Raw genomic sequence first — 27,351 nt, 5'->3', positions numbered from 1 at the left:
AGAACTTTACAGATGTCAACTAGATTGTCGGTGATGCATTCATTCTATAAATGTATGACATTATTCTGGTGAGGAAAGTCTTATTTTAGTATTCTAGAGCGTCAAGTATAGGCAAGAGAAGCAGTATGTCGCCTGTCTAATAATAGACACTTCGACTAACAAATAGCCTACCAAATTTCAGAAATGATAAGCAGAAAAACATCTAAATGAGGCTTAAACATTATTACTTTTATTACGTTCCTGTCCAGGTTACAAATGTCTCAATTGCCAAATATTATTACACTTTCTGGTGTTTTTCTTGCACAGGTATTTTTTACATCCGTCAAATGGCTGGTGTGCTGTTGGAATTAATTTAGAGGGGATGAGCGTGTGCAGCAGTGGAGGCTCCTCAGAGGAGGAAGAGGAGGACCATCCTACTGAGTGAATTTCATTTTTTTATTATAGTGAAACATAAAAAAAGTTATAATTTTTAGACAAAACTATACGAAATATATTCATTTAACTGATTAAAGCACACTGTTTTGAAATGAAGGTCTATAGTAGCCTCAACAGCACTCTCTGGTGTAGCACAATAGTGTAGCCGGAGGACAGCTAGCTTCCCCTTCCATAAACATGGAAAATATAAATCTAGCTGTTTTTTCTATATATCGGCAGGACAGAACAGCTGTGTCCAGTAAGCTGACGGAAGGGGGTGTGTGTCTCTTTGTCAACAACAGTTGGTGCGCAGTCTCTAATATAAAGAAAGTCTCAAGGTTCTGCTCATCAGAGCATGAGCTGAGCAGCTAGCAAGTGTCTTCACTGACATTTTCAACCTTCATCCAGTTTGACCAGCAGTATATCACCCTGCATCCCACTGCTGGCTTGCCTCTGAAGCTAAGCAGGGTTGGTTAAGGTCAGTCCCTGGATAGGAGACCAGAGGCTGCACCCTTTCCTCTGGCCTAAAAAAATATCCCAATGCCCCAGGGCAGTGATTGGGGACATGGCTTTGTGTAGGGTGACGTCTTTCAGATGGGACATTAAACAGGTGTCTTGACTCTCTGTGGTCACTAAAGATCCCATGGCACCTGTCCTGGCTAAACTTCCAATCTGGCCCTCATCATGGCCACTTAATCATCTCCAGCTTCCAATTGGCTCATTCATCCCCTTCCTCTTCTCTGTAACTATTCCCCAGGTAGTTGCTGTAAATTCAAATGTGTTCTCAGTCAACTAACCTGGAAAATTAAGGGTTAAATAAATACAAATACAATGTAATACCTACATGTTTCAAGCAGACCACCATAGTCCCTGTGCCAAAGAACGCCAAGGTAACCTGTCTAATGACAACGCCTACGCCCTGTACGCCCTCTAGCAATCAGATCTGTAGCCATGAAATGCTTTGAAAGGTTGGTTATGACTCACATCAACACCATCATCCCAGAAACCCTGGACCCATTCCGATTTGGAAATGCCTCCACAGATGACGCAATCTCTATTGCACTCCACACTGCCCTTTCCCACCTGGACAAAAGGAACACCTATGTGAGAATGCTGTACATTGACTACAGCTCAGCGTTCAACACCATAGTGCCCACGAAGGTCATCACTAAGCTAAGGACTCTGGAACTAAACACCTCCCTCTGCAACTGGATCCTGGACATTCTGATGGGACGATCCTAGGTGGTAAGGGTAGGCAACAACCAATCCGCCACGCTGACCCTCAACACGGGGGCCCCCCATGCTTAGCCCCCTCCTGTACTCCCTGGTCACTCTCGACTCTGTGGCCGCACATGACTCCAACACCATCATTAAGTAAGCTGACGACACGATGTTGTAGGCCTGATTACTGACAACGATGAGACAGCCTACAGAGAGGAGGTCAGAGACCTGGCAGTGTGGTGCCAGGACAACAACCGCTCTCTCAACATCAGCAAGACAAAAGAGCTGATAGTGGACTACAGGAAACGGAGGGCTGAGCACGCCCCCATTCACATCAACGAGCTGTGGTGGATACGGTCGAGAGCCTCAAGTTCCTCGGTTTCCACATCACTAAGGACCCATCATTGTCCTAACACACCAACACAGTCGTAAAGAGGGCACAACAACGCCTCTTCCCCCTCAGGAGGCTGAAAAGATTTGCCATGGGTCCTCAGATCCTCAAAAAGTTCTACAGCGGCACCATAGAGAGCATCATGACTAGCTGCATCCCCGTTTGGTATGGCAACTGCTCGGCATGTGACCGCAAGGCACTACAGAGGGTAGTGCGTATGGCCCAGTACATCACTGGGGCCGAGCTCCCTGTCATCCAGGACCTCTATGCCAGATGGTGTCAGAGGAAGGCTCTGAAAAGACTCCAGCCAAAGACTCACAAAGTCAAAGACTCAGTCTGTTCCCTCTGCTACCGCAAGGCAAGCGGTACCGGAGTGCCAAGTCTGAGACCAAAAGGCTCCTGAACAGCTTCATCCCCAAAGCCATACGACTGCTGAACAGTGAATTATACAGCTACCCGGATGTTTTGTTTTCACCCCCTACCTACATGTACATAGCACTTTAATCAAATCAATCACCTAACCAAACCTACATGTACATATTACCTCAATCAATCACCTAACCAAAATGTACATATTACCTAAATCACCTAACCAAACCTACATGTTCATATTACCTCAGTCAATCACCTAACCAAACCTACATGTACATATTACCTAAATCACCTAACCAAACCTACATGTTCATATTACCTCAGTCAATCACCTAACCAAACCTACATGTACATATTACCTAAATCACCTAACCAAACCTACATGTTCATATTACCTCAGTCAATCACCTAACCAAAATGTACATATTACCTAAATCACCTAACCAAACCTACATGTACATATTACCTCAATCAATAACCCCAACTGCCTCATACCCCAGTACACTGACTCAGTGCCAGTACTCCTTGTATATAGCCTCGCTATTGTTATTTTATTGTGTTACTATTTTATTTTGATCTATTTGGATTTTTTTTTAACTTTTTAACTGCATTGTTGGTAATTGGCTAGTAAGTAAGCATTTCACTTTAAAGTCTACACTTGTTGTATTCGGCGCCTGTGACAAATACAATTTGATTTGATTTGAGATATGTTGACTATGACGTTAGCTACTATGGTGATTTATTTGAAAATCAGATTGAAACATTATGACTGGTTCTGCGTACCGGGATGCCACATAATAAAATATAATACATTTTAAAAGACATATCTTTATTAATTATGCCCCTCCAGATAGGAGGTCCTGTACCGGCAAATAATTAAATTTACTTTCACCCCCGGACACATATATTCGCAAACTGCTATGATGACAACCATTTTAGATTTCAGAGGGGTTGAAAAGATTAAAGGGCTAAATTCACATTGAATTCAACTTGACTGATGTTAATTCAATAACACTCACATGTCACTTGATGGGGTGGGCTTTGGCGAGGGACATGGAATATTGCCTTCCATGATGCCATTGAAACTACTGTTCCCTATTGTCTTAGCCAGCTGAGGAGAGAGAGCAGAACAGATGGGTTGAATGACATGTAAACGGCCTTTGAAACAGACAAAGTTTAGTAGTTAAACATACCATATACTGTGCCTTTCAAAAATATTCAGACCCTTTGTATTTCTTCGCATTTTATTGTGTTACAAGGTGAGATTAAAATTGATTTTGATAGATTTTTCCTTTTTTTGTCACCAATCTACACAAAATACTCTGTACTGTCAAAGTGGAAGATTATTATTTTTTAAGATGAATAAAAATGCTCTGACAGCTGGTGCTTAAAGTTAGACTCCGTCTCATGCTACCACTAGAGTGAGAGCACCGCCAGCATTCAAAAGTGTCCAAAACATCAGCCAGGAAGCATAGGAACTGAGAAGTGGTCTGTGGTCACCACCTGCAGAACCACTCCTTTATTGGGGGTGTCTTGCTAATTGCCTATAATTTCCACCTTTTGTCTATTCCAGTTGCACAACAGCATGCGAAATTTATTGTCTATCAGTGTTGCTTCCTAAGTGGACATTTTGATTTCACGGAAGTGTGATTGACTTGTGATTGACTATATATAGTAATTATTTTTACAATAACATTTTACTTTCACTTTGACATTATAGTGTATTTTGTGTAGATATTTCACAAAAAAATAAAAAGTCGGATCAAAATAGATTTAATTGTAACACTAAATGTGAGGAAATCTAAGGGGTCTGAGTAGTTTTACAAGGCACTATGATTAAACTAAGATACAATAAAAGTCCATGTTGACAGGGAACATTGTCTTGGACAGTATTGCCGTATACAAAATAACACACCTGGACAAAGAAATTAGGAACGAGATTAAGTCCTAGACTAAAAATATGCAGTAATTCCATAGAGATAAATTAGTCTGAGTGATGGAAACTGACCCTTTATACATCCATCACAAACATAACATATACATTCATTGCATAATGCCAATGTCAAACACATCATGCATCTCATTGACAAGAAACTGAAAAGTAACACAAATACACCAACATATTTATTTGATTCTATGGATTAAAAAAAAGACTCCAAGCTACACTTGAATGTTTAAAACCTGATAGGAAGTATGTAGAACTATAATGGACCTATATCATTTTTGAAAGAACTGCCCCTCATTCCGGCCCGTAAATTCATTTTGACAAACAAATCGTGTGGCCCCCCAAAAAAATTCTTTTTTTTTTTTAAATCGTGTGGCCCTGGAGCCTCAAGATGTGTCAGGATACCAATATACACTGAGTGTACAAAACATTAAGAGCACCTTGCTAATATTGATTAGCAACCCCTTCTGCCCTCAGAACAGCCTCAATTCGGTGGGGCATGGACTCTACAAGGTGTCGAAAGCGCTCCACAGGGATGCTGGCCCATTTGGAATCCAATGCTTCCCACAGTTGTGTCAAGTTGGCTGGATGTCCTTTGGGTGGTGGACCATTCTTGATACACATGGGAAACTGTTGAGCGTGAAAACCCCAGCAGCGTTGCAGTTCTACCTACTACCATACCCCGTTCAAAGGCACTTAAATCTTTTGTCTTCCCCATTCACCCTCAATGACACAGACACAATGTCTCAAGGCTTAAAAAGCATTCTTTAACCTGTTTCCTCCACTTCATCTACACTGATTTAAGTGGATTTTACAAGAGACATCAATAAGGGATGATAGCTCTCAACTGGATTCACCTGGTCAGTCTATGTCATGGAAAGAGCAGGTATTCATAATGTTTTGTACACTCAGTGTATGTGTCAACATACCAAGAGTTCGGAGCTCCCCAGTTTATCTAGCTCCATGGACTGGATGCGGGAGATGTGGACACCCATCTCCCTGTGGATCCCAGAGCACTCGATACACGTCAGGATGCCAAGATTAGTAGACAACCATTTTGGCTCTGAAAAGAGAGAACAGATGACAACAGTGTCTGGGGCAAGTCTAGCGGGTATGTCTCCGCCTTCAGCACACACTATAAATATTACCCTGTGTGCATGGGATCGAATCCTGGTACCACCGCTATATACTGTACACTCCCCTCGCTCTATGACCCCTCTCATTCAATGCTATCGCTCTCTTTATCAATAATACAACAACAAAAAATACAAAAAGAGGATGGGAATTTCCTACGGAAGTTGATGGTGCTTTAAACATCCAGACAACTGTCTGTCTGTCAGTCTGATTGACTGAGGTGCTGCTTATGAGGGACATTAGAGCCAAACAGTACTGAGACCAGGGTTATCAAATGTTGAATGTTGGACTCCCGAGTGGCGTAGTGGTCTAAGGCACCTCATCTCAGTGCTAGAGGTGTCACTACAGACCCTGGTTCGATTCCAGGCTGTATCACAATCGGCCGTGATTGGGAGTCCCATAGGGCGGCGCACCCGGTTTGGCCAGGGTAGATAAATAAGAATTTGTTCTTAACTGAATTGCCTAGTTAAATAAAGGCTCAAATAAAATAAAAATGAAACAGTCATTCATCAAAGCCAACGCATGCAGTTGCATTATATACAAAGATGCTCTAGGCTTAGTCAATTTCCTTAAAAACGAATAAACATGGATTATGTTTACATGCACACTAATAATTTAATATTAAACTGATTATTGCAGTAGGCCGAGTATGGCATTAGTCATACAAACACCTTACTCTGCTTATCTTAAATCGGTGTAAGGTCATAATCGAAGTAAGCATACGTTGATTAAAATGCCTGTATTATTTAGCAATCTTCCTAATTATTAGGACTTGTAAACAGCTTAAGTTCCAGCAGTGTATTTGATCTGCGCCATGTGCTAGCAACGCAAGCCTCCCTCTTATGCACGAGTGAAGTATAGTTTTCACAAACAAACTTGACATGTCCAAACTCAGAATCAAATTGGCATCCCAAAAATAACAAGTCGCTGTTTTGGAACATTTATTTTGGTTGGGGACTTTTCTGCATTTATCAAAGTCCCATCGGGTAGCCTGATTTCAGATCAGGCTACCTGATTTCAGATCAGGCTACCTGATTTCAGATCAGGCTACCTGATTATCAGGGACATCGTTCTTCTTGCAAAGCATGTAAATGTTTTTATCAAACTATTATATTAACCTCAGTATTCACAACAATTGTATTGTGTGCATGTAAACGTACCCACTGAAGTAAATTGGCAACACAAAAACAATCAAAGGTTTATGTAGGGATTTAAGACACAATAACACTAGATATAAATAACAACCCAAATTGTTCAGCACTTGAAGAATGAATCCATTACGTCTATTGTTTTATCAATACTGTAAAAACATTGCAATACGAAAGATGCTGGAAGCAGATAGCACCCTTTAAATAAATGCATTTGAAAAGCCTTGCAAATATTGGGTGGTTGTTTAATGAGAACAAAGAGAAAGGGAGAATAAAAAGAGAGAAGGAAGGAGAGTGGAGCAGAGAGAAGGAAGGAGAGGGGGAGCAGAGAGAAGGAAGGAGAGGGGGAGCAGAGAGAAGGAAGGAGAGGGAGAGCAGAGAGAAGGAAGGAGAGGGGGAGCAGAGAGAAGGAAGGAGAGGGGGAGCAGAGAGAAGGAAGGAGAGGGGGAGCAGAGAGAAGGAAGGAGAGGGGGAGCAGAGAGAAGGACGGAGAGGGGGAGCAGAGAGAAGGAAGGAGAGGGGGAGCAGAGAGAAGGAAGGGGGAGCAGAGAGAAGGACGGAGAGGGGGAGCAGAGAGAAGGAAGGGGGAGCAGAGAGAAGGACGGAGAGGGGGAGCAGAGAGAAGGACGGAGAGGGGGAGCAGAGAGAAGGAATGGGGCTGATACCCATGCAGTGAAAGAGGGGGAGAGAGAAGAAAGGAGAAGGGGAGCAGAGAGAAGGAATTGGGCAGATACACATGGAGTGAAAGAGAGGGAGATAGGGAGAAGGGGATAGAGTAGAACTGCATAATTTATTCTGTATTTACAGAATACACAAGTAGCCAGAACATAGGATCTGCCCTGATACTAGTGAGGTGGGAGAATCCTCTAACACAGGAAGTGGATTACAGGAGGTCCAAAGTGTCTCAGACTTCAGATTACCAACAGATTTGGATTATTAAGGGGTAGAAACGTAGTTTAGTGGTTTAGCGGTTAAGAGCGTTGGGCCAGTAACCGAAAGGTCGCTGGTTCGAATCCCCTAGCCAGCAAGGTGCCCTTGAGCAAGGCAGTTAACCCCCAACAACAACTGCTCCCTGGGTGCCAATGACGTTGATTAAGGCAGCCCCCCTGCACCTCTCTGATTCAGAGGGCTTAAATGCGGAAGACGCATTTCGGTTAAATGCATTCAGTTGTGCAACTGACTAGGTATCCCCTTCCCTTCATATTCATAACCTCTACATGATCAATGTCTTGTAATTGGGACAATTGCTGCTCAATATGTGACTAGAATGGCGTTGTAAATAACAGACAACTTTCCGGGACATAGACATGTCTTATATTGTCAGAAAGCTTAAAATGACTGTTAATCTGCAATGTCCAATTTACAGTAGCTATTACAGTGAAGAAATACCATGCTAGAAGTTTGAGGAGAGTGCACAACAACAGAACACTTTTATCAAGGCAACTAGTTTGATACATTCACTTCTGTCGGTAAATACTTCACTTACATTCAGTAATCTTGCTGGGTTTAATTTATTGTGTGTGGTCTTTTTAATTTGCGTGTAAACTGGGTAAGCAGAAAGATGGAAATGTTTTAAATGTTTTTAAATGTTTCGGAAGTAAAAGGGAAAGAAAATACATAATGGTTTTGAATGACCTTTGTCGTCACTTTCTGGTGAGGCCTGATCAACCTCACTAGAAATGATAGAGACATTTGGTGAGATTTAAGTATAATATGAAGAAGCGTATTGCTGTTGTTGTTTTGGTTGTTGTTCTTGTTATTGTCGTGATACAAATCTCACCCAATTGGGTCTGCTGTATGGTAAAGATTTCTCCCTAAGGGTTAGCTCTCTAACTCCCTGACCTGGTAACTCTGCTGTATGGTAAAGATTACTCCCTGACCCGGTAACTCTGCTGTATGGTCAGGATTTCTCCTTAAGGGTTAGCTCTCTAACTCTCTGACCTGGTAATTCTGCTGTATGGTCAGGATTTCTCCCTAGGGGTTAGCTCTCTAACTCCCTGACCTGGTAACTCTGCTGTATGGTCAGGATTTCTCCCTATGGGTTAGCGCTCTAACTTCCTGACCTGGTAACTCTGCTGTATGGTCAGGATTTCTCCCTAGGGGTTAGCTCTCTAACTCTCTGACCTGGTAACTCTGCTGTATGGTCAGGATTTCTCCCTAGGGGTTAGCTCTCTAACTCTCTGACCTGGTAACTCTGCTGTATGGTCAGGATTTCTCCCTAGGGGTTAGCTCTCTAACTTCCTGACCTGGTAACTCTGCTGTATGGTCAGGATTTCTCCCTAGGGGTTAGCTCTCTAACTTCCTGACCTGGTAACTCTGCTGTATGGTCAGGATTTCTCCCTAGGGGTTAGCTCTCTAACCCTCTGACCTGGTAACTCTGCTGTATGGTCAGGATTTCTCCCTATGGGTTAGCTCTCTAACTCTCTGACCTGGTAACTCTGCTGTATGGTCAGGATTTCTCCCTAGGGGTTAGCTCTCTAACTCCCTGACCTGGTAACTCTGCTGTATGGTCAGGATTTCTCCCTAGGGGTTAGCTCTCTAACTTCCTGACCTGGTAACTCTGCTGTATGGTCAGGATTTCTCCCTAAGGGTTAGCTCTCTAACCCTCTGACCTGGTAACTCTGCTGTATGGTCAGGATTTCTCCCTAGGGGTTAGCTCTCTAACTCCCTGACCTGGTCGCCAGTATGATAAGGGAATATAAGCACATTTTTTAAATGGTTTCACCAAGTGTGTTGTTATGCTCTTTGACATTTGTCTTAGAAATTTTGGCATTAAGAACATTGGGAATGTAATAATTTGTCATACAGTGAATAGTTGGTCTGGATTTACAGAACCAGATATGTCTTAAACTGTTGTTTTGGTATGTCCTCTCTCGAAGTTATGGCGACAGTGACTACAGATGGTATCTTGATGCATATAAGGAATAAATCGATGAGAACAGTGTGAGCTTCACCCCCCCCCTGAAGGGGAGCTGAAGAAAGGGCGACAAATGCGTTCACTGTGACCTTGTCCTTCACCACTTCTACCGTGAGACCGAGCCAGCAACCTGTACACAGCATCCAGTCGAAGCTATCGACTGCCTTTTCACTCATGAGTCACGAGTCCACGTGGAGTGAGCATGGAGAGATGCCGTCCCATCTTCCTCATGCTGCAGGTGTACTGGTGGGGAAATGGACAAGACATAATGCACTGTATAGGACAGTGGCGGCTCAGGTGAGAGACATTATCTAGGGTATCCACTTTGAACATGTGCCATTGGGAGGAAGAACTGAAACACTATCTAAAGCAGAATATGAAGAAACGCCAGAAGAAGAGTGCAGGGAAGGGGGGGGGGGGGGTCAACTGTGCCTGTAAATTTATTTAGGGTCGAGTTTGGAGGTTTACACACTGGGAAGCTTCTTGTAATTTAGATTAAAATGCATTGAGATACCGATCTGCTATTAACATGCCACTCGTTACATTGTAAAACAGGGAGGAACAAGGGCTGTAATGAGAAAAGTTAATACTGGTTACATGAGTAGTACAAACTGTCTATATATGGTCCCCCGTTTGTAGATGTACATTCTAACCGTGTGTGCTAAGTTGAAGGTCTTGAATTTGAGGGATAGACTCAACGTGAAGCACTAAGGACAGTCATTCTAAATTTGGGTTGAATAACCATGATGGGCACATTGAATGTAGGGGTTTTGTTTTACCACGTTATCAGAATTCTCATGTTAAAGCGTATCAATACATATGGCTTTCTGGATGATAAAGCACAATTGACTTGAGCATGTTTTAAACTATATAAGTGGACAAGCAGCAGTGACTAACGTGTTATGGGTTAGATGGAATGATTATGTGCAAATGTATTTGTAGCCGGAGGCTAAGTACAGACGGGGCATGTGTTTGAGACAGAATGTTTGCATAAGGGTGTTAGTTGCAGATTCTAGCAGATGTAGTGTTGTCATTTCAGACACTATTGTCAACTTTCAGTGACAAATAAAGAAGGTACAACGCTTGAAAGAATAGCCACAGATCCCTGTACACAGGAGGCCACATGAAGGGAAGTTCGCTGAAGTAGTAGCATCACATCTCCTGCAGAGGGTGCCAAATGATAGGTGACCATTGCTGTACATTCATACCCCAGGGTGAGGGTAACTTAACTATTGTAGTGGAACATCTGAAAGAGCTCAGCGGTGATCTCGCAAACAAACACCAACCAAAGTGATTGACTTGTGGTGATGAAGCAGGCACCGATGTTTAGTTCATGTTTAATCATGTTCATGCTTGTTTGATGAAAATGCTTGTAAGTAATTTTCCATTAGGTTGAGACTAAGGGAGGTAATGTGGGGGGAAATTAGTCGTCTTTTACTACTTAGAAATTTGTCTCTCGTTATATGCTAGTGTTTTTTTCTAACCTGATACAAACCTGTCTTGGTGAGAGTTAGTCATAAGACTGGGCGTATATCTAACATCCGTTTGGGTGGGACTGCAGCATGTGAGACATCCCGTTGTTTTACTATCTGCAGGAAGTCAGCTATATGGAAACTTGCAGGAAGGAGCACATTAGTGTGAACTGTGACACAACACATTTATAACGATTGAGCCCTCATGCTATCTTGATCTGCATAGACAAACCGCCGCTGTTTCCACCCATCTGCAAAACTGCCACGAAGACAAGTTGTACTTTCTATAAAAGCTGAGAGCCAACTCTGTTCATTGGGCTTTTAACTCTGCACTGTTTGGTGGATTGTTAACCACTCCATTTTTGCAAATCTTAGAATAAAGTTGTGGTTTGAAGAATCCACAGTCTCGCTCTTCCTTTTGGTTATAATTTCCACCACATTCCTAACTACTGCCGAGGTTTGGTGGTCTTTCTGGCGCTTATAGCTGCCGAAGCGTCACCCAGATGCTACACTTCAGTAGCGGACCATCCAGCTTACCTACAGAGGAGGCAGCGACAACGTACGAGGTGCCTGATGAAGAGCTCCGGACCTGTCTGAGTAACTGACTGACTCTGTGCCATTGAAGCTCCTTCCGCTTAAACTAGTGCTCAGCCTTTCTGCACTGCCTGGCTGAACAACACCTTATCATCTGAAGCTGTGGAGTGGAAGATCATCGCACAAGACCTGCCAGATCTACATTTGTTTTGTTTGTTTCAAAAGTGTATTTGAGATTGTCTTTGTAATGAAAAGCGCTATATAAAATAAATCTATTATTACTGTATGTTTGGGATGATGAGAGATCACAAACCACATGAGGGCGCAAACAGACACACACTCTGTCACTCACCAGCTGCACCACAGTCACAGCAGATTTCGTTGCCAGGTATCCGTAGCACGTCTTCTATGATGGCTTTGGTCAGGTCCTCGAGGGTGTCCTCTCCTCCTGTACTCTGCTCCCCGCGGAACGCCTTGTTCAGTGCCTCCTCTTTACTGTTGGTCAGCACCGATATCCAGCTGCACACACATATATACACTGTATACAGTGAGACACCCTTGAGCAAAAAGGACTTCATAAAATAAATCATTCAAATACTGAGCTATATTGTATGGGGACATTATTCTATGCTAATACAATTGCTCAGAGAAATAGATTTTGTTTAACAAGTAATACATTTTTTTCTCAAAGAGAGGGGAAAAAATGATTGACTCCCCTGTTTTCAATATTTCACCTTGCGAGGATAATGGCACAGATTTTTTCAAAAATGTTTTATGAGATTGGATAATACATTGGGAGGGTTCTTAGACCATTCCTTATTTCCTTTTGTGGTCAATTAATAAATTTGATATGTGCTTGGGGTTATTGTCTTTCTGAAGATCCATTTGCGGCCAAGTTTCAGCCTCTTGGCAGAGGCAACCAGATTTTTAGCTAAAATGTCCTGGTACTGGGTAAAGTTCATGATGCCGTTGACCTTAACAAGGGCCCAAGGACCAGTGGGAAGCAAAACAGATCCCCCACCATATTTTACAGTCCCCAAATGCACTAAACACCATGTTCAGAGTCTCCTTCATACCGAGCACTGACATTCAGGTGTACACATGCGCACAGACACACACCATATAGTAGATTATCTTACATCACAAACTCCTGTTCATCTTCAGCCTGGAAATGATATGTGCGATTATCTGTAAAAGAGAAATGACGGACATACAGTACCTTAGTGCATAGCTAGTATTACTCGATTAGAATGACTAGAAGTAAAAACACTAACTGTGGGAGCCCTATTTTTACACACACAAAAAGACAAAGGGCTTCTCCCTCACTGTCTCGGAGCATGGGCTTGGTGAAACACATAAAATACTTCCAAATACTTGAACATTGAGGTGTGTGCCGTGTTTTGGTATAGTGGTAGCACTACTGACATTGCCGCAGACAGAGGGTCCATCCCTGAGTTAGTCCTTCACAGTGTCAGTTTCTTTTTTAAGTATTTGTCTTTATTCAGACAGTATCATTGTCTTCCGTCAGATACCGGGACATCTGCACTGATTTGTCTCGTATCTCTCAAAGAGTAATGGGATAGACCAAAAGAAGTCCGGCTACAATGATCATAACTTTCAAAAACATATCCTCGGTTCTAATGACGCTTGGTCATAGCTAAATATACAAGGCTGAATCCGTAGGTTCTTTTCGATGTGTTGCCACATTTAATAACATACATTTGAAGGTACAAACGACATAAGTAGCCATGTTCCCAACTGCCGTCCTGTTCTGACGCATAAGCACTAGTAGACAGTATCAATTACCCCTTTCATCACATACAGTAGGTGACATCGCCTAATGAACCACATTTGTGACCGACCGGCTCAAATCGGTCTTATGTGGAAAAATGTGAAATTGTGATTTTTACATTGGATAAAAGTAGAGACTCAGAGCTACAAAATGGTATATCATACACTGCATTTTTGAGGGACAATAGGAGAGTAATTCTGCTTTGAAAGTTGATATACTTGGAAACTCACTTTTGAGAAAATGGCCTATGAATGTCTTGGTACTACTACTGGAGAGCTCTCCTTTGTCTGCACACATTCAGCATTGTTCACACCCTCTTAAGCCAGCCCCACCCATCTCTTTAAGGATTCACATGTGATGTCATGTGCTAAACAGTGAGTAGTGTAGTGAAGATTAAGACTAAAAGTGGTAAAAGTAGTAGCCTACAATAGGGAAAAATTCCAGGTAAACAGAAAGTGTCCAGATAAAAATATTTATAAATATTAGATGACGTTTACTCAGACACACTTGTCTAAATTGATGGGTCATGTGACCACATCCAGCGGTGGAAAAAGTACTAAATTGTCATACTTGAGTAAAAGTAAAGATGCCTTAATAGAAAATGACTCAAGTAAAAGTCACCCAGTAAAATACTACTTAAGGAAAAGTCTAAAAGTATTTGGTTTTAAAAATACTTAAGTATCAAAAGTAAATGGAATTGCTAAAATGTACTTAAGTAACAAAAGTAAAATTATAAATAATTTCAAATTCCTTATATTAAACTTGAGGGCACCATTTTTTTAATGTATTTGTTTATTGCAAGATAGCCAGGGGCACACTCTAACACTCAGACATAATTTACAAACAAAGTATTTGTGTTTAGTGAGTCTGCCAGATCAGATGCAGTAGGGATGCCCTAATTGATAAGTGTGGTACTTTTCTCCCCGACACCCAATAGTACTCGTTACATTTTGACAGAAAACTTGTCCAATTCCCACACTTATCAAGAGAACATCCCTGTTCTTTTATGGAGTAAAAAGTACATTATTTTCATTCAGAATGTAGTATAAGTATAAGTTGCCAAAAATATAAATAGTAAAGTAAAGTACAGATACCACCAAAAAATACTTTGGAACTTTAAAGTATTCTTACTTAAGTACTTTACACCACTGGCCACATCTTGCTAATTGGATGGGTCTCTACAGAAGGTGTAAATGGTACAGCCAAATGGTTACTTGCATAGTAGCAATATCAGAAATAGATAATAAAAATAATATACAGTATGTACAAGAACAATATCAATAACGATATCAGTGATAGACAAGGTAGTTATATGCATACAATCAGGGGTAAAGTGGCTGAGCAGCAGGATAAAATAATAAATAGTAGCAGCAATGTATGGCATGTGTGTTAGGAGAGTCATTTGAATAGAGGCCCTGCAGATAATGCTGATGACTGGTCTGTCCGAACCATGCATGAACAAGTGAATCTATATTCAGAGAGCCTGTTTCTGTCCTGCCCTTGACTTTGGTGCAGGGCATGTGATGTCCATTGCCTCTTCGACGCAAAAATCCCTGATCTTCTCAAAAGATACGTTTGTCTAGCTGTGTCCAGTCCAGGCAGATCATCTAAGGTAGCAATGATGTGAGCGTTGCGCAGCAGCTGAAACCTGGTCCCGACTGAGTCTGAACACTCCTTGGTGACAACAACACCAGGCTCCAGAGCATCGAATCTGTAAAACAAGAAATAACATTACAACCTTGCACAACATCAATTCACCTCCCAAGTTTAGATAAGAATAACCTCATACAATGGAAATTATTTTTTACCTGAAGTGCTGGTACTGCTTGATCTGTGGCAGCGGCGTGAAGTATGGAGTGAGGTGTTGTTGCCAGCCATAGCTTTGCACCGGCATCGTACCATCCTCCAGTCCAACCAGCTGTGGGATGTTGGCCCCTCTCACAGTGCTGTCCTTCACAACACCAGCAATATCAGACAAAGTGTTCACTCTGGTCTTTCTAAAGCGCTGCTTGATGAGGATGAAGCACCAGTCGGTGCAGCCAGGCACAATACCAGAGCACAAACTTGTTCTTGTTTTGGCCACTGCAGTTATCACAATTCAGGTACACACCTAAAGAAAGACCCTTGAATGAGTAGGTGTGTCCAAACTTTTGAGTGTTAATGTATGGATGTATGTATCATCATAGTTGGTAAAGAAATGTTCATGTAGTTGATGACTGCGCCTTAGCATACATGAAGGGCACTTTTCGGCATTTGCTGTATGATCGATGAGAAACTCCATATTGCAAATGTACGGTCCCTTAATAGACGTCCGCGAATGTTTGTAAAATTCGAGGACGGTGGCGGGCCGTGCACCGGGGACAGATCTTCTGGGAAGTCATCGAACGAAGTCTCTCGGACATTTGGTTTCCGTTTTATAACATTTTCAAATTTTTGTCATTTTTCTAATGTCCCGGTAAATTCCACCAGATGGCGAATGAAATCTTATTGCAAATGTACAAAACATCACCAATCACGACATGGCCCTTTCTTCTAAACGAAAAAGACTTCGAAGACGAAACTTGGTGAGCATAGGTTTGGACTAATGGGCTGTTAGCCCAGAAACAAGATGGCGTCGAGGCCTCAACGCTTTTTGAGTTAAGGCCATTTTTCTGGGATTAAAAGTCAAAAATGAAAATAGAGCTCTAATTTGACCGCTTCACGTCAAAGTATATGAACCTACGGTGTCAGCAAAAAAAGAACCAGCTGTTTATCTAATTTAAGAGAAATCTTACAATGTACAATTGGTGATGCTCAAAGAAATGTGTTTAATCACACAAAAAGTTAGATCCAGCTGCAGCGTGTTCAGACGAATCCGTTAAGGTGGGTTTCGGAGCTCTGCGAGATGTCTGCGATTATCTGAAATCACACACACTCATTCAACCCTCTGTAAATCAGTCAGTTCTTAACGTAAAGACTTAAAACTCAATATTCTGTAAGAGCCTACCCCAAGGAGGATATGTATTCACTTTCAGCTTCCTGTGTCAACCGGAAGTGCCTTAAATTGGGGTCATAGGGGCTGTTTCGAAGGGTTAACAAGGTCAGATCTTTCCAAAACTTCATATGTGTGATTAGGCAACCCTCATGAACTGTAAATCACACACACACACACATAGCAAGGATGGAGTGACACAGTGCGGGGCTTAAAGACACACAGAGCCTGCAATGGCATTACCATAATTTCTAGGCTGTGCCGAGTTCAACGAGATGCCCCGCTTGACCATAGCTCGCTCGGTCTGAGCGCAGCGACCGTGAAAAAAGTAAGCCCATAACGAAGCCTGGACCTACATTTCAAGAGCTTTTGGGTGAACCGTTAGGGTTAGAAGCACAATTCGACCTCAGGGACGTTCCTGAGGTCCTCCTGATCTGTGCAAGCCTAAGCTTGACCATGTGGCATTAACCCTTAACAGTGAAAACATGTTTTTTTCACCTCACAGTTTACAATGACTTCTCTCCCCATAGGAATACATTGCCTGCCCCCCTAAATTCAACCTGAAGCCTATGTGGGTTATGAATGTCTTATGAACCTGTCTTCGAGAACTATCCATCAGGCCACTATGAGGTATATCTTGGTTGATTCTAAGCTTCCTGGAGCAACTGGAAGTGGTTAAATTCACCCTAAAGGTATTTTGATGTACCAAACCTGCAGTTTGTGAAAATCACTGCATTCAACCCTCTGTAAATCAGTCAATTCTTAACGTAAAGACTTTAAACTCAGAATTCTGGGTTGGCGCCCCCCCTGGTTTGTGCTGTGGTGGAGATCTTTGTGGGCTATACTCGGCCTTGTCTCAGGATTGTAAGTTGGTGGTTGAAGATATCCCTCTAGTGGTGCGGGGGCTGTGCTTTGGCAAAGTGGGTGGGGTTATATCCTTCCTGTTTGGCCCTGTCCGGGGGTATCATCGGATGGGGCCACAGTGTTTCCTGACCCCTCCTGTCTCAGCCTCCAGTATTTATGTGTCAGGGGGCTAGGGTCAGTTGGTTATATCTGGAGTACTTCTCCTGTCTTATCCAGTGTCCTGTATGAATTTAAGTATGCTCTCTCTAATTCTCTCCTTCGCTCTTTCTTTCTCTCTCTCGGAGAACCTGAGCCCTAGGACCATACGTCAGGACTACCGGGCATGATGACTCCTTGCTGTCCCCAGTCCACCTGGCCTTGCTGCTGTTCCAGTTTCAACTGTTCTGCCTGCGGTTATGGAACCCCTACCTGTCCCAGACCTGCTGTTTTCAACTCTTAATGATCGGCTATGAAAAGCCAACTGACATTTATTCCTGATTATTATTTGACCATGCTTGTCACTTATGAACATCTTGGCCATGTTCTGTTATAATCTCCACCCGGCACAGCCAGAAGAGGACTGGCCACCCCTCAGCCTGGTTCCTCTATAGGTTTCTTCCTAGGTTTGGCCTTTCTAGGGAGTTTTTCCTAGCCACCGTGCTTCTACACCTGCATTGCTTGCTGTTTGGGGTTTTATGCTGGGTTTCTGTACAGCACTTCGAGATATTAGCTGATGTACGAAGGGCTATATAAAATAAACTTGATTTGATTTGATTCAAATTCTGTAAAAGCTTACCCGAATGAGGATATGTTTACTTTCAGCTTCCTGTGCCAACCGGAAGTGCCTTAAATTGGGGTCATAGGGGCTGTTTCAAAGGGTTAAAAGAGTCAGATCTTTACAAAACTTCATGTGTGTAATTAGGCAATCCTCATGAACTGTAAATCAGTCATTTCTCCCAAGAAAATCTCACACACACACACAGCAAGGATGGAGTGACACAGTGTGGGGCTTACAGCCACACAGAGCCTGCAATAGTTACCTTCGTTCGAACTATCAAAGAACCGTCAGACCTAGAACTCTGAAACTTTGGAAACTAGAGTTCAAGTCAATAGTACACGGTGAGTTATGTGGCTCTAGGAGGTTCTCAGACCGAGAAACAGCCTCGTACATTTGCAATAACTTCAATTCATTTTGACCATCACAAAAATTACGACATTTAGAAAAGTCCCAGAGTCGCAAGACTAGGTGCATTGAAACCGCCTCGGCCCATAGAGACGGACCCTAACGTTTCTGTCCGGTGGCTCATTCAAGGACCCCGTAGCAACGCCCGGAAAATGTGCATTTTCAGCACCAATTAACTTCTTGAGAATACAGGGGGTGCTGTTTTCGCATTAGCATAATTTGCTCTACAGATTAAACTGCCTCTTATTCAATTATTGCTCTTACTATATGCATATAATTAATACTATTGGATAGAAAACAATCTATAGTTTCTAAAACCGTTTCAATTTTGTCTCTGAGTGAAACAGAAGTCATTTGACAGCACTTTCCCTGACCAAGAAGAAGAATGCAAGATGTGTATGCTCGCTTCAACGCTCTGCCTATATATGGTCACGCCACCTATGACCCGAAACACACTTCATTCGTCTTCCTCTGGGTGTCAAGAGGACGTCAGAGGAGAAATGTTTTGTTTATCTTGTACTGACTTGAAATAAGACCTATTTCTTTGGCGTGACCGACAACTTCCGGTTCTCTGAATCGCGCGATTTGGAGGTGCAATTGTCTACTGTTTTGCTGCCGTTACGGATGAAAACTATCTCCGTCTCGAAGTTTGTTTGATACATGTGACCATATCATCGTAATGTATGTTTTTTCAATATAGTTTAATCAGATTATTAGAATTTTTTTCGGGAGTTTTGCCGTGTTCCGTTCTGTGACTTTTTTTATTTTGGACAGATCCGTGCCAGTCGACCAGTACCTATGCTAAATGAAGAGGGAAAGTTGCCATTGTGAATGGATTGAACGACTCATCAGGACTAAGGACACCTTGATCAACATTCTGATGAAAGATCAGCAATAGTAAGACCCAATTTACGATGTTATTTCATATATCTGTCGTGCATGTGAACTGGTCGTGGGCGCCCAGCTGGTTCTGGCTGGCGTGGCTATGCTAATTTAGCGCTACATTTTGTTTTCGCTATAAAACATTTAATAAATCTGAAATATTGTTTGGATTCACCAGATGTTGGGCTTTCAATATCTGTACGCTGTGTATTTTTCTGAAACGTTTTAAGATAAGTAATTAGTTATATGACGTTGGTCTCTGTAATTGTTCTGGCTGCGTCGGCACTATTTCAGATTGCAGCTGCAATGTAGAACTGTGATTTATACCTGAAAAATGCACATTTTTCACAAAAAAACTATGCTATACCATAAATATGTTATCAGACTTTCATCTTATGAAGTTGTTTCTTGGTTAGTGGCTATATATATTTTTATTTAGTCGAATTAGTGATAGCTACTGACGCAGGAAAAAACTGTTGGAGTAAAAAAATTGTGTCTTTTGCTAACGTGTTTAGCTAATAGATTTACATATTGTGTCTTCCCTGTAAAACATTTAAAAAATCTGAAATGGTGGCTTTATTCACAAGATCTGTATCTTTCATTAGGTGTCTTGGACTTGTGATTAAATGATATTTAGATGCTACTATTTAATTGTGACGCTATGCTAGCGATGCTAATCAGTGTGGGGGGGGGGGGTGGGGGGTGTTCCCGGACCCGGGGTGTTCGGTAGAGGTTAAGGTAGCTGCTCGGGCTCCAAATGACCTATCGAGCCAAAACTTGGGATTCGGGGTCGCCTCAGCTAGGCCTACACATAATGTCAGAACTGGACCCACAGCTAGAACGTAACTACGTGTTTTATGTTTTTATTATGGTTTAACCTCTCTAGGGTACGTGGGACGGTAGCGTCTCACCTCGTCAACAGCTAGTGAAACTGCAGGGCGCCAAACATAAATCCCATAATTGAAATTCCTCAAACATACAAGTATTTTACACCATTTTAAAGATACACTTGTTGTAAATCCAGCCACAGTGTTCGATTTCAAAAAGGTTTTACGACGGACGAAAGTACACCAAACGATTATGTTAGGTCAGAGCCAAGTCACAGAAAAACACAGCTATTATTACAGCCAAAGAGAGGAGTAAAACAAGAAGCAGAAATAGAGATAAAATTAATCACTAACCTTTGATGATCTTCATCAGATGACACTCATAGGACTTCATGTTACACAATAAATGTATGTTTTGTTCGGTAAAGTTCATATTTATATCCAAAAATCTGAGTTTAGGCGGGACGCTACTGTCTCACTTGGTCAAAAGCCATATTCAAATAAATTACTATAAACATCAAACTTTCATAAAATCACACATGAAAGATACCAAATTAAAGCTACACTGGTTGTGAATCCAGCCAACATGTCAGAATTCAAATAGGCTTTTCGGCAAAAGCAAACAATGCTATTATCTGAGGACCCTGCAGGCGCGACACAAAACGCAGAAATAAAAATATAATTCATGCCTTACGAGCTTCTGTTGTTGGCCCTCCAATATGTTCCATAAACATCACAAATGGTCCTTTTGTTCGATTAATTCCGTCCATTTACATCCAAAATGTCCATTTATTTGTTGCGTTTGATCCAGAAAAACACCGGTTCCAATGTGGTGTGGTGTCAGATGGTATCAGTTTGGTGGCAGAATGATATCAATTTGACTGATGGACATTGACTTGCTGGATGACATTTGTCCATTTGCAATATGTTTAAACAGTGATAGACCATCACCAATTTGACATTCTGAAATCAACACCAACGAACAATGGAGAGGAACCAGAATCAGAATTTTTTTGAGCATGTCAAATTCGTGATGGTAAATGCCCATTGAAACATATTGGAGAGGAACTCATCTCTCGGCACGCATTATCTCAGCCAATCATGACTAGCAGGAAGGTTTCTCACATTTTCTTTGGCTACACCAACTAGGCTCAAAATGTAACAACATAATTCGTATTTACAGATGACATAAAATTTTGTTAAGGCACATGAAAGTTCACATGTTGGAGAAGGCATTTCTGCCAGAAAATGCATTTATATATTTTTTACGTTCAAACAGCACCTCCTGTGAAGTCGTGGCTTGCAACATACGTCTAGTTTCCTGAAACGGGTCACATTTCACCCTCAAAATAGTCCGAATTAATAAAAGCTACAACAATAAATCCATAATTGATTTAAACGTTTTTTTGCTGAGGAAGTCTAAGTCGCGCAATTTTACAGCCAAGGAATTTGTGCTTGAAGGAACCGTATTTACGGAGTTTGAGAATGTGCACAAAAACTAAAGTAAATTTGTCCATTTGCTTGTTAGCTCTGAGCCAGTCACTGTGTGAAACTAGCTAACTAACAACTAGGGCTTAGCTACAACTATTTAATCAGGTGATCAAGTTACTGGTGACCAACGTGTTTGCACATTTTTTGTTGTTGAAAGATGCAGTTTCGATTCAAAGTTTATTGGTCGCATACACAGTTTAGCAGATGTTATAGCGGGTGAAGCTAAATGCTCCTGTTACTAGATCCTAACAACGCAGTACAATGTCAAACAAGTGCACAAATAATTAAAATATTACAAAAAAAGACAACATCGAAATCAATTAACAACACAAATAGCACTGTAACAGTGACCACACTACCCTCTAGAGAGCTATGCGGTTGAGGGCGGTGCTGTTGATGAAACCATGTGGTGATGCAGCCCGACAGAATGCTCTCAATGGTGCATCTGTAGACGTTTGTGAGGGTCTAAGGGACCAAGCCACATTTCTTCAGCCGCCTGAGGCTGTATAGGAGCTGTTGCGACTTCTCCACGGTGTCGGTGTGGTGAGACCATTTCAGGTCCTCAGTGATGTGCATGGCAAGGAAAATGAATGCTCTCTGTTTTGTCTCCTGTAGTCCATGATGAGAAATGAGAGACAAGATTCTCTGGTCTGATTAAACCAAGATTGAACTCTTTGGCCTGAAAGCCAAGTGTCTGGAGGAAACCTGGCACCATCCCTACGGTGAAGCATGGTGATGGCAGCATCATGCTGGGGGGATGTTTTCAGCGGCAGGGACTGGGAGACTAGTCAGGAGCGAGACAAAGATGAACGGAGTAATGTACAGAGAAATCCTTGATGAAAACCAGCTCCAAAGTGCTCAGGACCTCAGACTAGGGGGAAGGTTCAACAACAGGACAACGACCCTAAGCACACAGCCAAGATAACACAGGGGTGGCTTCGGGACAAGTCTCTGAATGTACTTGAGTGGCCCAGCCAGAGCCTTGAACCCGGTCAAACATCTCTGGAAAGACCTGAAAATAGCTGTGCAGCGACGCTCCCCATCCAACCTGATAGAGCTAGAGAGGATCTGCAGAGAAGCATGGGAGAAACTCCCCAAAAACAGGTGTGCCAAGCTTGTAGCGTCATACCTAAGAAGACTTGATGCTGTCATTGCTGCCAAAGGTGCTTCAACAAAGTACTGAGTAAAAGGTCTAAATACTTATGTAAATGTGATATGTTTTTTATTTTAATACATTTGCAAAAATGTCTAAAAACCTGTTTTTGCTTTGTCATTAAGGGATATTGTGTGTAGATTGATGAGGGAAAAAACAATTTAATACATTTCAGAAAAAGGCTGTAACGTAACAAAATGTGGAAAAGGTCAAGGGGTCGGTCTGAATACTTTCCGAAGGCACTGTAGGTCCCAGAAAAAAATGTGGCCTTTTATAAACACATTTCATGCAATTCTACATCCTTTTACATGACTGGAGACTAGCAGAATACCTTTTAATTCCTTACTAATTATAACATTGATAGGCTACTTTGACACTGACAAACTGAAAATCTGAGCTCAATAATAATGACCTTGTCTTGAATCCATCAATATCCTAGGCCTAGGTGTGTAGAGACATATTGTAAGCTAAAATATGAGGAGGAAATTATAGTCCTAAAAATGCTATAAAGTTTCACTGACTCCCCCAATGATGCACAGCTCACTCACCTGCGGTGGCCGATGCGCTAGTGCCAAAATAGGCTCAATAGGCCTATTTGGAACATATTTGGTAGCCTACAGACAGATTAGTCTTCTCTTTTCAGCAGGAGCCATTTGCTTTCAAACCTGTGTTTTCCCGCAATTGTATTTGAAATATTGCAAAATATTTTGTCTACATGCTGTTCACAGACTGTAGGCGTGCCTTGTTATTGGGCTGCACACAATCCATAGCTAGGTAATTTTTTTAAGCTATTGATCCTCTGTGACTAACTTATAGGTCAAGTCCTGGTGTATTCATTTGAATTATTTCATAACAGACAGCAGTAACTATAGCTTTGGCAAATGTATTTCAATTTATCAGGGTTACTGCGGCACCTCCAGCATGATTCTATAAGGAAATAAATGGTGAAATGCAACGCTGGAGAGATGAGAGTTGAAGGCTCATGTCTATCAGAGCAGAGCGGGAGAGAGATAATAGAAAGTGAATCTCATTCCAGTTCTGTGAGAGAAACAGGCACCCTTTTGTCTCACCACAGCAATGGCTACAAGTTGGTCTATAAAGGCTCCAATGTTGCGCCGGCCCAACATAAATCAATTCATAAAATATCAGGCACGTTTTCACATTTCGTTTTTAAGGGGGCAGGATAATTACATAGGATGGAATTTGAATTACCTCGGATTGATTTTATTATCATTTCTACATTGCAAACAGTAAAACAAACTACAATAATGCCAAGAGAGGTAACGGATCCTGGCAAATGGGTTTCGGCATGAAACAGTCCAAAATGTAGAGGTGTCGGATCCTGTTCCTGATCCTGAGATTGGAGATATAGTTTGATATAGACTAATTAACGTAGCAAAACAATTGTTCATAATCATTCATTTACAGTTCTGCTATTGAGTCAAGTATATCTAGTTGAAAATAATAAAATGGATTAAAAAAAATATATTTTCTAAAATGAATGTATTATTAAAGCGGTTTTGAAAGTTATTTTCTTTTCTTCATCCATAATCGTTGATTACAAGATTATACAATTACTGAGCCAGCCCTACATGTGGTAGAGTTGATGGTACCAGTCAGCCAAACTCAGGCACCAGACCTTCACTTTCAACTATACTAATCTCCCGTGGACAGATTCTGCGTGTAGACCAAGATAATCTACCAGGGTGGATGGAATGGAATGCGCGAGATCCGAGCAGCATTAGTTCAGTGGGGTGGAGCCTCAATTTCTAACACGTATGAACACAGAAGTTAATCACGCAGCTGACCAAATTACACAAGATTTTACAACTCTTCTAATCTCATCTACCCCTCTCACTTGTATGTCTCCGTCACTCCACTGCTACCAAGAAATAGTATATTCTAAGGGATTATGTTCTCCTTCAAAAAAGTTGATGTGCTTCATGACTAGCTACGATTAGGGGGTGCACTATGATTAGCTATTGAGCTACGAATACTTAGCTAAGATTTTGACAACTATTACTGCATTGTATTAGGCACAGATCAAGTATGTGAAAGTATTTGACATACAGTATTCAACCCAGGCCTGGTGCAGACGGTCGATTCCATTCCTATGGAGTCAATTATTAATAAAACTATCTGCTAATTTATCATGTCATCTATATATGATATTATAGGGAATACATTATCATATATTATACATTCTATTATTCTTATATGATATTATAGGAACTCACGGGAGATGAGGTCAAAGCACTTCTTGTCCTCCCCACTGGGTTTGACCTGGCAGGTCAGAAGGTTCAGTCTCACCGGCTGTCGGTTAGACTAGATGACAGACCGAGATAAATAACATACGAAATTAAAGGATGAATTTATCAGCCAGTTGTTGAACATCAGTATTTTGAAAAGACATGACATGTTGATAGAACGTTGGTATCAAATTATTTTTGTCCGGTAGGATTTGGCTTCTGTACAACAGTGTTCTCACTGTGTTGCATTGGTTGCAGTGGATTATGGGTAATGTAGTGCAATATAGTACTACTCACTGTGGCATGTGCGATAGTGAGAATGCCGCTCTTCACAGAACATTTCCTCTTTTGCCACACCTTCCGTAACCTAGGAAAAAAGGGAATACATTTAGGAATAATATTTTTTACACTTCTTAATCTTACAAATGTAAACACAGACAAACAAACTCTGACACAGTGCCTTCAGAAAGTATTCATACCCCTTGACCTTTTCCAAATGTTGTAGTGTTACAGCATGAAATCAAAATTGATTTAAAAAAAATCTCGCCCATCTACACACAATAGCCCATAATGACAAAGTGAAAATATGTTTTTAGAAATATTTGCAAATTTATTGAACATTAAAAACAGAAATATTTAACTGACATAAGTATATACCCCTGAGTCAATACATGTTAGAATAACCTTTGGCAGTGATTACAGACGTGAATTTCTCTGGGTAAGTCTTTAAGAGCTTTGCACACCTGTTTGCCATAGATTTTCAAGCCTATTTAAATCAAAACTGTAACTAGGCCACACAGGAACATTCACTGTTGTCTTGGTAAGCAATTCCAGTGTATATTTGGCCTTGTGGTTTAGGTTAAAAAGAAACGTCCTCTCACTGTCAACTCCGTTGATTTTCAGCAAACTTAACGTGTAAATATTTGTATGAACATAACAAGATTCAACAACTGAGATATAAACTGAACAAGTTCCACAGACATGTGACTAACAGAAATGGAATAATGTGTCCCTGAACAAAGGGGCAGGGGTCAAAATCAAAAGTAACATTCAGTATCTGGTGTGGCCACCAGCTGCATTAAGTACTGCAGTGCATCTCCTCCTCATGGACTGCACCATACTTGCCAGGTCTTGCTGTGAGATGTTACCCCACTCTTTCACCAAGGAACATGCAAGTTGGTGTAGACTTATATAGATTTGTCCTTTTTGTTTGAGAGGGAATGAGTCCGTACTCATTCCCTCTCAAACAAAAAGGACAAATCTATATTTTCTCTGGTAGACACCCCTAACAAACAACAAGTCAAAACTGTTATAGTAGTCATTAAAAAAAATCATGTTAAACACTATTATTGCACACAGAGTGAGTCCATGCAACTTATTATATGACTTGTTAAGCAAATTCTTACTCCCAAACTTATTTTGGCTTGCCATAACAAAAGGGTTGAATACTTATTGACTCTTCAGCTTTTCTTTTCAAATTCATTTGTAAAATAAAAGTTTTCAAAATAACCTGATTCCACTTTGACATTATGGGGTATTGTGTGTAGGTCCGTGACACAAAAGCTCTCTTTAACAAATTGGTAATTCAGGCTGTGTGAATAGTTTCTGAAGGCACTGTATTGTAAGTCACCGTTCACATCACCACATCTCCAAATTTACCCATCCATCCACTCTTCCATCCATCCACTCTTTCACCCACCCATCACTTTTCTTCATCAAACAGCCCTTCTTCTCACTGCCAAAGTCCTTGTTCCCCTGTAGCTGGTGCATGCTGTATCCACTCTGCTTGCTCTGAGAGTCCTGAAAGACCCAGTCACAGGGTTCAATGTACATAGACACACTCCTTTACATGCTCACACTACTTTACACAGACACATTACTTTACATGCTCACACTCCTTTAGACACACTACCAGAGATAGACACTACTTTACAGACACACTCCTTTAGACACACGACCAGAGACAGACACTACTTTACAAATAAATCACAAATAATCACAAACACACTGAGAAATGGTTACAGGACAAAATAAAGGAAGCCAATGATTATTATTGAGGGGACAGCACTTACTCTCCTAGACTTCAGTCAGAGAATGCAGTGAAGGGAAGACAGGCAGTAAGTCAGAATGCCCCAATGTTGAAGTATCAAGAACAGGGGTCTCCAACAGGGAGATTGCAAGCTACCAGTAGCTCGCAGCCCACCTATGAGTAGCTCGCCAAGCAATTCTGAAAGTACATGGATTTTTTCAGTTGTTCCATCACAAACTGTCATAAACATAAATCTCCCGCCTACTATCCAATCAAAGCCACACTATCCCACCCCTGCTTAGCCACTATTAACTTAAAAATCCAAATGTAACAGAATATCTGACAATTTAATTTGCAGCAATATTGCCCCGTCTGCCTGTTTG

The 27,351-nt window shown here is 41.5% G+C and overlaps 1 protein-coding gene across 2 annotated transcripts in view; it reads right to left on the bottom strand.

The window, feature by feature from the left end:
- The window catches only part of asap1a (ArfGAP with SH3 domain, ankyrin repeat and PH domain 1a), a 175,273-nt gene that overhangs the window by 30,603 nt on the left and 117,319 nt on the right, over positions 1 to 27,351 (bottom strand). For both annotated transcript variants that reach the window (XM_055867562.1, XM_055867563.1), the window contains exons 10-16: positions 26,639 to 26,739; positions 25,237 to 25,306; positions 24,928 to 25,015; positions 12,688 to 12,736; positions 11,901 to 12,067; positions 5,273 to 5,406; positions 3,418 to 3,509 (exon numbers count right to left, since the gene is read on the bottom strand). In XM_055867562.1, the coding sequence (XP_055723537.1) occupies positions 3,418 to 3,509; positions 5,273 to 5,406; positions 11,901 to 12,067; positions 12,688 to 12,736; positions 24,928 to 25,015; positions 25,237 to 25,306; positions 26,639 to 26,739 (701 nt within the window). The remainder of the gene's footprint in view (positions 1 to 3,417; positions 3,510 to 5,272; positions 5,407 to 11,900; positions 12,068 to 12,687; positions 12,737 to 24,927; positions 25,016 to 25,236; positions 25,307 to 26,638; positions 26,740 to 27,351) is intronic.

The sequence above is a fragment of the Salvelinus fontinalis genome, chromosome 17 (genome assembly GCF_029448725.1).
Source record: "Salvelinus fontinalis isolate EN_2023a chromosome 17, ASM2944872v1, whole genome shotgun sequence".
Classification (NCBI taxonomy): Eukaryota; Metazoa; Chordata; class Actinopteri; order Salmoniformes; family Salmonidae; genus Salvelinus; species Salvelinus fontinalis.
The sequence above is the reverse complement of the archived record's forward strand: the minus strand, read 5'-3'. Positions and strand labels throughout refer to the sequence as shown.